General features: G+C 46.1%; 1 protein-coding gene across 6 annotated transcripts in view; it reads left to right on the top strand.

The window, feature by feature from the left end:
• The window catches only part of stumps (DBB domain-containing protein stumps), a 120,761-nt gene that overhangs the window by 84,790 nt on the left and 23,038 nt on the right, over positions 1–12,933 (top strand). For all 6 annotated transcript variants that reach the window (XM_075698206.1, XM_075698170.1, XM_075698176.1 and 3 more), the window contains exon 2: positions 2,148–2,347. In XM_075698206.1, the coding sequence (XP_075554321.1) occupies positions 2,183–2,347 (165 nt within the window). In that variant the 5' untranslated portion in view covers positions 2,148–2,182. The remainder of the gene's footprint in view (positions 1–2,147; positions 2,348–12,933) is intronic.

Genomic DNA, 12,933 nt, shown 5'->3' with positions numbered 1-12,933 from the left:
TATTTGTGTTTCCATTATTTTCTCTCATGCATGTTGTCTGATGGGCAGAGATAAGTAAACTGTACGTGGGAAAGCCTGCTACTGATGTTCTCAAGCGCGTCGTGTATGTTGAAGTTCAACAGTGGGGAGATAGCCTTTGCTGCAAGGATGTTTGTTTCTCATCGTCTTGAGAAGGCGCAATGTTTGGTCACTGTATGAAAAGCGCAACTGATAAAGCAGAAAAAGCAAATCCATGAATTTGGACGCGAAACCGATAATCCCACCCGCTTACGTTTTTTTCTATCCAATCTGCTGTCACCTAAAGAGAGAGAGAGAGAGAGAGAAAGCACTTTATTTGCACCCGTCATGGAGTATGGGTGATCGGGGTGAGATGCAGCTCCCCCTTTCACCGTCTACCTCCCCCCTAGACATCGGCCGGAATTAGTGGGCTTCCGGCGGCGACCTGGGCTTGACCGATGACTTGTTTTTGGGCTTGTTCTTCCTGGCTACGAAGGGAGGATTCCCATGACTCTTTGTTTCCATGTAGACCGTTTAGCGCTGGGCAAGCCCAGAGCATGTGATTTAGGGTCGCTATGCCTTCACAGTTTTTGCATTTGGGAGAGTGCACTTCAGGATGCCATTTGCGTAGGATATACGGGTTTGGGAAGGTACCGGTCTGCAGTTTTCGCCAGATTACTTCTTCCTTCTTTGTGAGAAATCTATGGGGGAGGGGGGGGGGGGTTCTCCTGCCCGTTTTATAGTGTTCTAGAATTTCTCTGTATGTGGTTAAGTCTCGCTTTGTGGAGAGGGAGTAGTCTGCCTGCGCTGGGGCCCGGTGTGTGAGTCCTCGAGTGACCTTGTTGGCGATCTCGTTCCCTGTGAGTCCATATATGGGCGGGCGCCCATATTATTCTAATTAGGGCGTTGGGTACATTCTCCTTGCCTGCCTGCAGAATTTTGCCGGCCTCTCTGGACACCTTGCCATAGGCCTTGATTGCAGTTTTAGAATCGGTGATAATTATTCTGGTTGATGGGTTTGTGATTGCCAGGGCGATCGCCGCCATCTCTGCTTCCTCTGGTGAAGAGTGTCTCATACTACAGCTCGAGATTCGCCCGCCTTTGTCGCTCACTACTACTGCAGCGTAGTGCTGTTCTGGGTACTCTGCCGCATCGGTGTACACTACCCCTTGTTTTTGAAGGAGGGAGCTTCGGAGTCTTTGGACTTTGCTTCTCCTGCGTTCCTCTTTGTATATGGGGTGCATGTTTCTTGGGATGGGGGTATTCTTAACCTGTTGGTAATTTCTTTGGGGATGGTGGTTATCCCCTCTCGCGATTCTGGGCTCTGGTAGCCCAGTTTCCTAAGGATGGATCTGCCCGTTTTGCTGCCAGTTAGTCTGACATATTGTGCCGTGAGTTTCGCCTCGCACATTTCCTCTAGGGTGTTTGACACTCCTAGGTTGAGGATCGTCTCGGTTAACGTGCGTGGTGGTAAACCTAGGGCTGTTTTGACACCTTTTCTGATGAGGATGTCTACCTTGTCTCTCTCTGCTTTAGTTGTCTTTAAGTACGGGATAGCGTAGGTGATTCGGCTAATGATGAAATAATGGACAAGCTTAAGTAGGTTCATTCATTCATCATTAGCCTGAAAAAAATGATGGTGTGAGCACTGTGCTCGCTGCAGATTTTTTTTAGTAACATTATATTTTTTCAAGCATCTAGTTACTTCTCCCGGCCGTCACTCACGTGGGAAGACTTTACATTTTGTAGTGCCGATTTATATGCTAATGGACTTTGGCGGCCAAAGCTGCATCTGCGCTGCGCGGCACGCGTAGCGGAGGGCTACGCAGTAGTTCTGAAATTTTTTTTGCATTTTTTCTTTCTTCTTTTTTTTTCTTTTTTCTCATCTGAGCTGAAACATCGGGATCCGGGCACTTTTACATTCCGCGCCCGTAGGAGGTGACCGCAGCTTAGCCACGAACCATCGACTGCGTGAGTTACAGCAGAAGGTATCATGGCTGGAGCAGCGCGACTAAAGACAAGAACTAAGAAATCGCGTTGTTGCAGCCACGAACGTGTACCAAGCTGCCCAATTATCACACCTCCTGAGCAGTTTCTTTCTGTGAAGTCTGGCGTTGCGGTCTGTATAGCGTCGTGTGCGTGCATCGCAGGGCCCGCAGACGGCCCCCTGCAGCTGCGCCTGGGCATGGCGGCCGACGTGAGCACGCTGTTCTGCAGCGACGGCCGTGAGTGGGGCAGCTACCTGACCGACTGCTTCCGGCAACAGGCGCTCACCGTCACCCAGGAGGCGCTGGACGCCATCTCGCTGCCCTTGCCTCAGGATAGGGCCAAGGCTTTGGGCGCTGCTAAGGTAAGCGTGCTGTTGGGCTCACTGCGACAGCTGTGTTATAGTTCGCCGCCTCACTAAACGCGTGCAGTGTTCTGGAACTTGAAGCCGCGGTGCCAGCCAGATACCTGATTCAGTGTGGTACCCCAACGGTATGATTACGGCCACAGAATAAGGAATGTTACTGCTGCTCGTGACTGGCCCGCTGCGTAGTTATTGCAACTGGCTAGCGAACGGCGAACATGTGCTGGCCACCCACACGCGGCTTTCGTGTACTTGTGTATATAAAAGGGGACAAATTCACGAAGCCTTTTGTTTTCAAGTTCTCTTTACCATTGGTTGGCTGCATCCTCTCTTACGCACAAATCTAGCGTAAGAATATTTCTGTGAAAAACGGGTCTAGGTTTTTGAACACGTTTTCTTTTGCGAGTTCTCTTAACCATTGGCCAAACTCATTCGCTAATATGTCCAGAATCCGGATTGGTTGAAATTTTCTCTTACTAATAATTCTAGCGTTATTGTGTGTGTGTGTGTGTGTGTGTGTGTGTGTGTGTGTGTGTGTGTGTGTGTGTGTGTGTGTGTGTGTGTGTGTGTGTGTGTGTGTGTTTGTGTGTGTGTGTGTGTGTGTGTGTGTGTGTGTGTGTGTGTGTGTGTGTGTGTGTGTGTGTGTGTGTGTGTGTGTGTGTGTGTGTGTGTGTGTGTGTAATACGGGACATGGGGCCGAATTCACAAAGCTTTTCGTTTGTAAGTTCTGTTTTTCATTGGCTGACTGCCTTCGCTTATATTATGTTCTACATCACTATTGGCTGACACGAACGCTTTTAGCGTAAGAACGTTTTGTGAATACGGGCCATGGTGTGGAACTCGCAAAACATAGAATATCTCTAATTGGTCAGCTATGCATTCGCTAATAATATGTCCCGTATCATATTTGGCCGGCGCCTGTTCCTGCGAACTGATGCGACCTACGAACGACATTGTGAATTCGGGCCCTCTATGGAACCGCACTCACAGGCTTTCCGTTTGTAAGGATTGTTTGTATTGCATGTCGTTTGGTGAATGGCTCTGGGGGCCGAATTCACCAAGTTTTTCTTCCATAAGAGGTGCTTATGATGGACTGGTCGCCTTCGCATATAATATGCTTCTCATCAACATTACTGGGCGCCTGTGTTTTACGAATCGTTATGACGTACGAAGTGCTTCATGATTATAAGTATACCGTGGGCTGAATTCACGAAGAATTTTGTTTGTAAGAGTTGTTTGCCACTTACCGGCCGCCTTCTTTAATGATGTGCCAGTCATCAAGACTGGCAAGAACCTAGTCTTACGAACAATTTCGGCGTAAGAACTTTTTTCTGTGTGTCTGTGTGTGAATTCGGTGCCTCCATGGTTCGCCGACATCTATACTAACCCCTATAACGCCCCGCCGCTCACGGATTTAGTGAGCCCTAGTAAGCTGAGGTGGCGAGTCGCTCTGACGCATGAATTGGCTGCGGTATAGATGAGCGTATTTGAGGGTTGATCCCGAGGCACTTTTCTTCCAGTTTTGCATTTGAGTACGTTTCCCTCGTGTATTTTCGAAGGCCGGTATTCATTAAAAAAAAAAAGAACTCTTACGCTAAAACTATTCGCAAGACCGAATGCCAGGCAATCGCGATTGCCATTGTGCTGCTTGGATTGGATTACCATTTCTTGGCTTGGATTACCATTGTGCTGCCATTGGATTGCCGTAAGTGCTGCTTGCCATTGGCCGACTGAAGACGGTCGGCCAATGGCAAGCAGCACTTACGAACCGAAAACGGTGAATTTGGCCAGAGGAGCTCACTCGGTTCAATTTAATGCTGATACTTGCGTCCGCCATTTTTTCTATTCCCTTATGTTTTCACAGTGCATTTTTAACCTCTACAATGAATTTTCTCTCTGCGAAAAATTATACCGGGGAGACCACCGTGATGAATAAAAGGCTAGCCTTCCTTCATATTATGTTATTGCGAACATAAAGGTACAGGCATTTTTTATGACCATGGTACGTATTCATAAAAGCCTCTTGTGCTAGGATTGGTCGTAAGAGAAAATTTGACCCACTCCTGATGATGGAAAAATTAGCGAAGGCGGCCGACCAATAGGCAAAGGGCACTCGCGAATGAAAGCGTTGTAATATGAGGCATATACCTTCTCGTGCCTGAGCAGTAGAGAGAGAAAGTAGTCAAGTATGTCAACCGTGGTCGCGCCCGTTTGGCTACCCTGCATTTGGGGAAAGGGGGTGAAATAGGGTCAGATAGAGGAAGGAGAGTCCGTGTGCCCACGCCCGCTGATGCATGTTCAATCTCGTATAGTCACAAGCACTCGTATAGTAAAACTGTTGAAATCCGCTCGGGCGCTGGTCGGTTGTCTACAGCAGTGGTTCTCATACATCTAGCTACCGCGGAAAATAGGTTGGGTGCCTTCTTCAGCACCGTTTTCTTCTCTCACCCCCTCGTACACACAAACTCATACAGAGGAGTCCAATCTGGGGTCACTGCTATTATGTTATTGTATCTCAGGCTGCGAGCATTATTTTTTAGCTAATGTATATCTAGCAGTCTACTACAGATGCAAGGAAAACGTTACTGCACGCAAAAAATCAGGGTGCATACATCATGCTTTATTGAACGCAGTGGTCGAGATCTGAACTCCGGTCCAACATTAACCCTGCTAATTGCTTATAATTTAACATTTATAAACTTGGAGAACTGGATAAAAGTGCAGTTCTGAGGTATTTCTAGAACGGTCGCCGTAGGCCCCCCTCGAACCTTGTCAAGTACCCTTGCGGACGGCGGACCACAGTTTCAGAAACGCCGGTTCAGGTTGGCCGTATCCTCTGCGCGTTCGCAAGGCGCACCCAGTCCCGAGGGACCATCTACCGGCGGAACTGGGGCGCGCCTGCAGCTACATGCTCCTTTCTTATCTTTGTAAAGTCCATGTGCTCAAACGATAACCTCTTTTATCTGACCCATTCGAGGATGATAGAAGTTACGCACGTTTCTTCGCAGCGCCTGTCTGTTTCGGAAATACGTAAATTTCACAGTAAATAAAAAAAATACCAAAGCAACAAAGGGTTGCTAAAGATCGTGCATTACGCTTATTATGCTTTCTTTCTTTTTCCACTTTTTTATGCTTTCAGGGACGCAAAGCTTGCAAGCGAAATTGTCAAGATTTTCAGTCAACTTGAAATTCTCGTCTAACCTTGCCAGTCTTGTAGCGTATACCTCATGCGCAGCGTAAGCAGCTCGGTGTGGTGAGCTGGTTTTCCTAGGTAGCTATTTGCGCACCCTTCACGTAATCATCGGCGCAAAATTTAATCGCGCTGGCCAACTAAAAAGAGATCAATAAATTAAGAATCGTCTAACGTTTAACGGTGGTTTACTGGCCAGTGGGCCGCTCCTATAAGCTGACGTAGTGTATGTGACGCGTCTGCGGTTGACAAGGATGTTCCGTATCGCCGTGCACGGTCCACCGGTGCCGTGGCCGTCAATGACGATGCTTAACGCTGAGGGACAGATCTTGTACGCGTACGCGAATCGCCAGTAAAGTGGAAGAAGCCGTCACCGCAACACAACTGGGCGGAGCATCGCGCACGCATTGGGCGCAAGATGCAGGCTCGGCTCCCACCGGCTACACGTCGTCTTTCCGGCCACTTTCATTTGTCTATTCCACAGCGTTTCTACATTGCAATTGAAAAAGATCAGTTTGCAATCAATTAAAAGAGATCATCAAAAAAGAATACTTTTCTTGGCTTCATGCAGTATACTATAGAATATGTACACACTTATTTTTATTTATTTACTCTTCGCGGTAATCCCCATCCAACTGAGTCATGAACCGTAACGTACGCGTGTTTAAAGAACTCTTCAAACGTCCAGCTTAATAATTTATTCCATTGTGGCCTTCTGGCCCCTTGCCCGAGGGCACCCGGTTAGCGTTTGTTTGCTGTGAGCGAAAAAGAAAAAAGAAAAGATAAAGTACAGTTTGCATTCGGGGGGGTTATCTGCGCCTCCATGTTACAAGTGGGGAGTGGGTGCCCGAGGAATGCGGGCATCTTGAGAGTCGGCTCTCTGTGAATGACAGCGGTGGCGGGCGTCGTCACGTTCACGGTCACCTGCGCCCACGGAATGCCCGAGGGGCGCCACTCGCTCCGTGACTCAGTTTTCATTTGCCCCGTGCGCTGCCACGCTTGCGCGCAGTGAGGCACGGAGCAGTGTTCCGAGATCTTGGTGGATGTCGAAGGCGTTTCGCTATGCGCATATATTATCTTCACTGCTGATCTTACCCGACAACGCTGCGTTGGGGAAGCAGTTTCGCGAACGCATTTATCTATTTTATGGCAGAGCGAATGTGATCGTTACTGAGAATATTGAAAATGCATGCGTTCCAACTGACTAAACCTAATTGGGCACTCGACACGCTGCTATTTGGAGCGTGCAAGATGTGACAATTATTTATTTATTGTTTGTTTGTTTGTTTGTTTGTTTGTTTGTTTGTCAAGTCAGCACTACATTATATCGCCATTGAGTTATACTTTCAGACAATACACAGGGATTCGTTTGTAAGATGCTGGAAGGATCCACAATAGCAAAAAGATGTTTTTATAGGGCCCGCTAATCTTGCTTCGAACACTGGAGCCCTCCCCCTTGAATTAGCATCAAGCTTTGGCATTCGGATTTCATTTTTTGCTGCTTGGTGTAGTTCCACGGCCGGCTTCCTTTACATGGCTACTATCCCGTATATTGTTTCTGCATCTGCGGCTTTTCAGTTAACACCGTGTTCTCGGCCCCGGTCACCGTCGTCATAGCATAATACCTAATGGTTAGTTTCCTGTTTTTTTTTTCTACATTAAGTAACAGCGTTGTTCTTTCTTTTCATTTCTTTATACTCGCCATACTATTTTAGTCCACTGCAGGACGAGGACTTTTCCCATCGATCCCCCACAACAGCGTTTCCTTGCATTCGGCGCCCATTTTGTTGCTCTCAAAGGCAACTAGTGATGCCTGTTCTACGCCAATAGCTTGATCTGCCCAACTCCGCTTCATCTTATTCACGCCCATTTGCTCTCTTATGCATTTTTCCGAACGGGGCTGGGGCGCGGCCAGCTCTCCGAAATATATATATATATATATATATATATATATATATATATATATATATATATATATATATATATATATATATATATATATATATATCTTGCACTTGACGAAACTTCGTGTGACCTCGAAGAACTGATCGCTCAAGTGACGGCGTTATATAAGTATATACAAGGCCTCATAGTAGGAAACAGTCCAGTTTCACAGTCCCAGTCCTCTAGGCGGTGTAATCTACCTTCGTGTAATTGTCGTATACTTGGCTATCACTAATACTGCTTCGCCTTTCCAGCAAAACTTCAGCTTCTCTCTCTCTCTCTCTCTCTCTAACTCTCTGTGAGTCCGGGTATAAGCGCTGCTGCGTATGACTGCTGTTGATTTTGATTTCCAGTGAATCTGGCTTGGCCTCATTTCGGTTACTGAGTGAATTATACATTGTTCCCCAAATATCATGCACCAAGACTTAAAAAAGAGCAGTTGCGTTACTGGAAGAAAACCTAGTGCATATTGTTTCCAGTACAGTGGAGTAGCCGCCAGTAATTCTGTAGTTACTGAGATTTAATTCGGCAATAGCAATTAATTATCTAACTTGAAAATTACTGTAGTAATTATCAAAGCCTCAATGAGGCATTTGTACGCATCCCCAAATGACATCCAGCTGCGATGTTTTCAGCGACGTAATAATCGCGTACAATTTTTTTCCTCCTGGCAAAGAAACCTCATGAAATATGAAAAGTACCACGTGACTGAGCTCCCACCCGCATCATAAAGCAGAGCCCTCAACTAAGCTGATTCAAAGCAACTACACTGCCTGTCGCAAACCCGAAGAGAAAGCGCATCACTTTGATAATGGTACGGAAGGAGCACCAACCGCAGGTTCGGCGGCTTCTCAGCTATTCCTTCCTCTAATTTCTACGTTACACTTATTATCCGTCTCTCAAGGCAGTCTGACACATTGATAACAAAAGCCCCTTGATAACGCGGCCGAAGCGCCGCTCTGACCACGCACGAAATGCGAAAAGCAATGTAACAGGCATAGAATGTTTCAAAATCTTGGCTTTGCTCGCACCGCATTGAAAGAGTGCGTGCGCAGCTTTACTTCGCGCCAGAAACTTGCTTCAGACCAAAGCCAAATTAAAGTCACCGCTTTATTTTTCATGAAAGTGTATACGTGCTGCAAAAACAGATTCGTGTCGAATAAAAGCGAAATCAACAGAACGGGAAGCGACAAACGTGCAGAGAAAAGGCAAAACTGATGCGTTCAAGAAAGTAAATATACCACTTCTAAATGAGCTGAATTGGCAATCAGGATGTCTGCACAAAAAAAGAAAAAAGAACGTCAGATTTCAGTGTGCCCTTATTTATTATCTATGAATTCGTGAGCTCCGTTGAGCACCTGCTGCTGCCTAGAGGACGTGTTCGAATAGGTCTCCTTCTGCAGCTACGCAGTGCTGAGCCCGCTTTATCAGATCTTCTGTGGCTTTCTTGATGACCGACGCTGGAATTCGATGCCAGACATCCGTTATCCTTGCCTTGAACTAATCTGACGTCCGTCTCGATCATGTAAGCACGATCTTTCACATAGTCTCAAAGAAAGAAATCGAGTGGAGAGAGTTCAGGTGACCTAGCCGGCCAATTTACAGGCACTTGTATTCCAATCTATTGTGCATGAAAAGCCGCATCCAGCCAGTTTCGTGCTCGGCTGCTGTGCGGCTGCCCCATCTTTCTGATACCACAGAAGTGGAAGACAGCGGGACTTTGCCGAGAAACTCGTCCACCACTCCTTCAAGGATTTCGTCCACGTAACGCTGTCCAGTGAGTGTGTGATCAAAGATGGGACTGATTACAGCTCCGGCGTAAATTGCGCACCCCACGCTGAACGACCACTGGTATTGGTGGCGATTGCGCTTTACCCAGTGTGCATTGTTGTCACTCCAATTGTGTGAATTATGCAAATTTACCTGGGCGTTTCTGCAAATATTGGCTTCATCTGTGCACATGATATTGCTCAAAAAAGTCCGCTGACTCATCGGCTTTTGTGAGTACCCAATTCGAGAAATCTAGACGATTCCACAGGTCCGTATCTTCTAAGCATTGATGCGGGTTAAGGCGGTATGGGTGAAAGGCCATCAATTAGAATCCTCCAAACTAATGACTTGGAAATTCGTACCTGGGCGACCACGTCCCTCACGCTAGCATGAGGGTTTTAAGCCATAAATGCTACAACATCCGTGCGTAGGATAAGACTAAAAAAATGGAGTCCTCCGCAGCTGTTTTTGAATCTGCCGGTTCGACTGAGGTTTTCATAATTTCTGCTGATAGTCGATGCCTTTGGTCTCCCGCCACACTTCCATGACTGATATATATATATATATATATATATATATATATATATATATATATATATATATATATATATATATATATATATATATATATATATATATATATATATATATTTGCGGCCTTCCTCTTGTTGCCATTTGCAGATCCCAAGGCAAGGATCATATTTACCTTCTGCTCATTAGAGAAAGACATGGCGACTGGGACGAAACAAAACGCACCTATAAACCTTTGCACTGAAGTTGTCAATTCGCTTTTGTCGTGACAGGCTTTGTGGCCAAAAAATAAGAAAAGCACATCCGTGCACTTTATCTACGCTAAGACAACAGCTATCACAGCTTGTTTCCAACTAACACCAAGCGCGACGTGTTACTTCGGCCGGAACGCGGCAGATGAGGCCCTAACTCGATCACGATGTTTTTCTTTATGCCCTTTATTTGGTTCTGGATAACTCAGAGGGAGCCTGTTCGCGGGCGCTGCTTTATGATCCGGTTGAGAGCGCAGTCACGTGGTATTCTCCATATTTCGCGGAGTTTATTCATCAGTCGGAAAAAAAATAGTACGCAATTAGTACGTCGCTGAATATACCACAGTTGAATGTCCTTTGGCTGCGCCTGCAAACACCTCAATGACACTTTGATAATTAGAATAGTACGTCTCGAGTTAGATAATTAATTACAATTACCTAATTAAATCTCAGTAACGAAAAAATTACTGGTAGCTACTCCACTGCACTGGAAACAATATGCACTAGGTTTTCTTTGAGTAACGCATTGCCTTGTTTTTAATTTTGGTGCATGATAGTTAGTGGGGCACCCTGTATACATTTGGGATCTTTATATGCAACTGACGATACTTCCATCCCTAATAAATGTTGTAAATTATTAGAATTTTTTTCATGAATCGTTAGCATTGCTTACTGGAAAGAGAACCAGTACTGAGATATATACATTCACGGGCATTTCACAAGCTGTTGATAAAAGGCTCTGCCGAAGGGGTCACTGAAGTCTATAGGTGTTTTCATAGTCAAAAAAGCTTGCAAAGCAATTCGAAGCGAGGTGAACATACAGCAACATATTCATTCTCTAGGCATAGGCTATCCATACCTTTAAAGAATTTTTTATTGTGTACCTCCATCTATTTCAAAAATACAATAAGCTTTCTTCTGTGTGTATATTTAAATATATTGTGTATGTACAGAGTGTTTACAGTGGAAACTTAAAACAATGTTGAAGTGAGAAAATACGATGAAGCAGCCGCCACTAGTGCTTCCAATGCGCTTGCCCTCCTATTGTCAGGATTTGCAAAAATAAAGCGAAAGTATGAATTAAAAGCCGCGCACGTTGGCGCCAACAGTGATGCTGTAAGATAGTAGCCCTAATAAAATTTCAAGTGAAAGGGTCGAGGCAAGTCAAAAGAAACCTCAAATGATGCGGGTGGCAAAGCTTTGGTAATGACACTTTAGATGTGTGTTCGGGGGGGGGGGGGGGTCAGCCCCCCCTCCCCCTTGGTAAACGCTGGAGGGGGCTCGGGCCCCGGAGCCCCCCGAGTCGGCGCCTATGCCTCCGTCTTTCGGCCTCTTAACGTTGCCACTATCCTTTCCTGTTCCATCGCTCGTTGCAGGGATCATACCTTCTTCTTTCGAGTTTTTAACAGCGAACGCCAGTCGCGACGAGCAGTTCGTTTTGTTCAGTTAGAGCGTACTTCAGCCTCCCCATTTCACGCCGTGCCTCGTGTTCCAGAATTGGCACTGCCGGATTCCGAGATCGCAGCGCCATCTTTGAGAGTTTCGGTGAACTGCATCAGTTTCACGCGCCGAAATTGTTTGACGGGACGAAAGAAATGGCAAGGGTGGGAATTTTGTGGTGCTGGAGTCATGCATCGTGTAAATAATTAGCTGAGGCAAGGTGGCGTATTCTTTCTTTCCTCGAATATCCATTACACGAGAACACCAGCATAATAAACCACGTCTACTACTAGGGACCATACTACTAGACGAACCCTACGTCCGGAAGAGTTTTCTTCTGCAGGAGAGACGAGGTTGAAGTCTCTTAAATGAACATCATTGCCAGATGTTATTTAGTTCCTTAGCTATGAATGGAATCGAGTCGCTGTTTTCCCACAGAACCGAATTAAACACTCTAGCGTCCTTTCTCACGGGTGATCTCGTTTTGTCTGGCTGCTAGATATGCATATACGTATATACCAGAGATCTGAGCCCGTTGCTTTTCTTCTGTTGGTCTCAACAATCATCTCTCTCTCTCTCTCTCTGATTTTTTAAATTATTTTCATTTGAAAAGCTGCTGACAGGATTTAACGCTTTATGCATGTTGCTCTTTGTATGCCCCTGCTCGGCTGTTTTATTGCGGGCACTCCAGCAGGGGCCTCAACTTGAAGTTAAACACCAGGACACATTCACGATACACTGCTCCCCGCGGTCTGCACCGTGACCGTTTCTGTATAGGGAGGCACTTGTGTGAGGTTTGGACAGCTTGGCGAAGACAGTTGCGGAGGGGGTGGGGGGATTTCAGTAATGGCCACGTAAACGTACAATCCGCTTGTTTAAGACGTCTGAGTTACAAAGTATTTGAGGACCCGGCCTTTACTGAGTTGGAGCCGAATTCACAAAGATTTCTGCTCGTAGCAGTAGTAGTAGTAGTAGTAGTAGTAAAAAAAACGCCTTTATTGAGGGGATGGGGTAAAAATATCGCCACGCTCATCCGTCACAAAAGAGGAGCGCGTGACATGAAGTGCCGTTAAATGCTCTTTTTCATTGGCCGTCCGCCTTAACTAATATGCCAAGCTTCAGGATTGGCTGGAATTTTCTCTTACGAACGATTCTAATTTAAGAGCTCTCTGTGAATACGGGCCCTAAACCACCAGTGTTGTTCCTTAATTCGTTCTCTTCCGTTTGCCTACTGCCTTCTGCTATCTACCCAAATATTTTCGGTTCACTTTGCCGGCAGCATAGTTTTGGTACCTCAGTGGACGCGCCAAAGAAGAACGAAAAGAAAGTGTCAGCTGTATCTACCAGCTGCAAGTTTCGCACTCGCGGTGCCAAGTATCAGCAGCTGATGTCTGGCTGAGGCGGTGACAGTAAAGTGGTATAGACTCGCAGTGGCTATACTAAAAAGGGGGTTTCGATGC

This window comes from Dermacentor variabilis, chromosome 1, assembly GCF_050947875.1.
Source record: "Dermacentor variabilis isolate Ectoservices chromosome 1, ASM5094787v1, whole genome shotgun sequence".
Classification (NCBI taxonomy): domain Eukaryota; kingdom Metazoa; phylum Arthropoda; class Arachnida; order Ixodida; family Ixodidae; genus Dermacentor; species Dermacentor variabilis.
The sequence above is the reverse complement of the archived record's forward strand: the minus strand, read 5'-3'. Positions and strand labels throughout refer to the sequence as shown.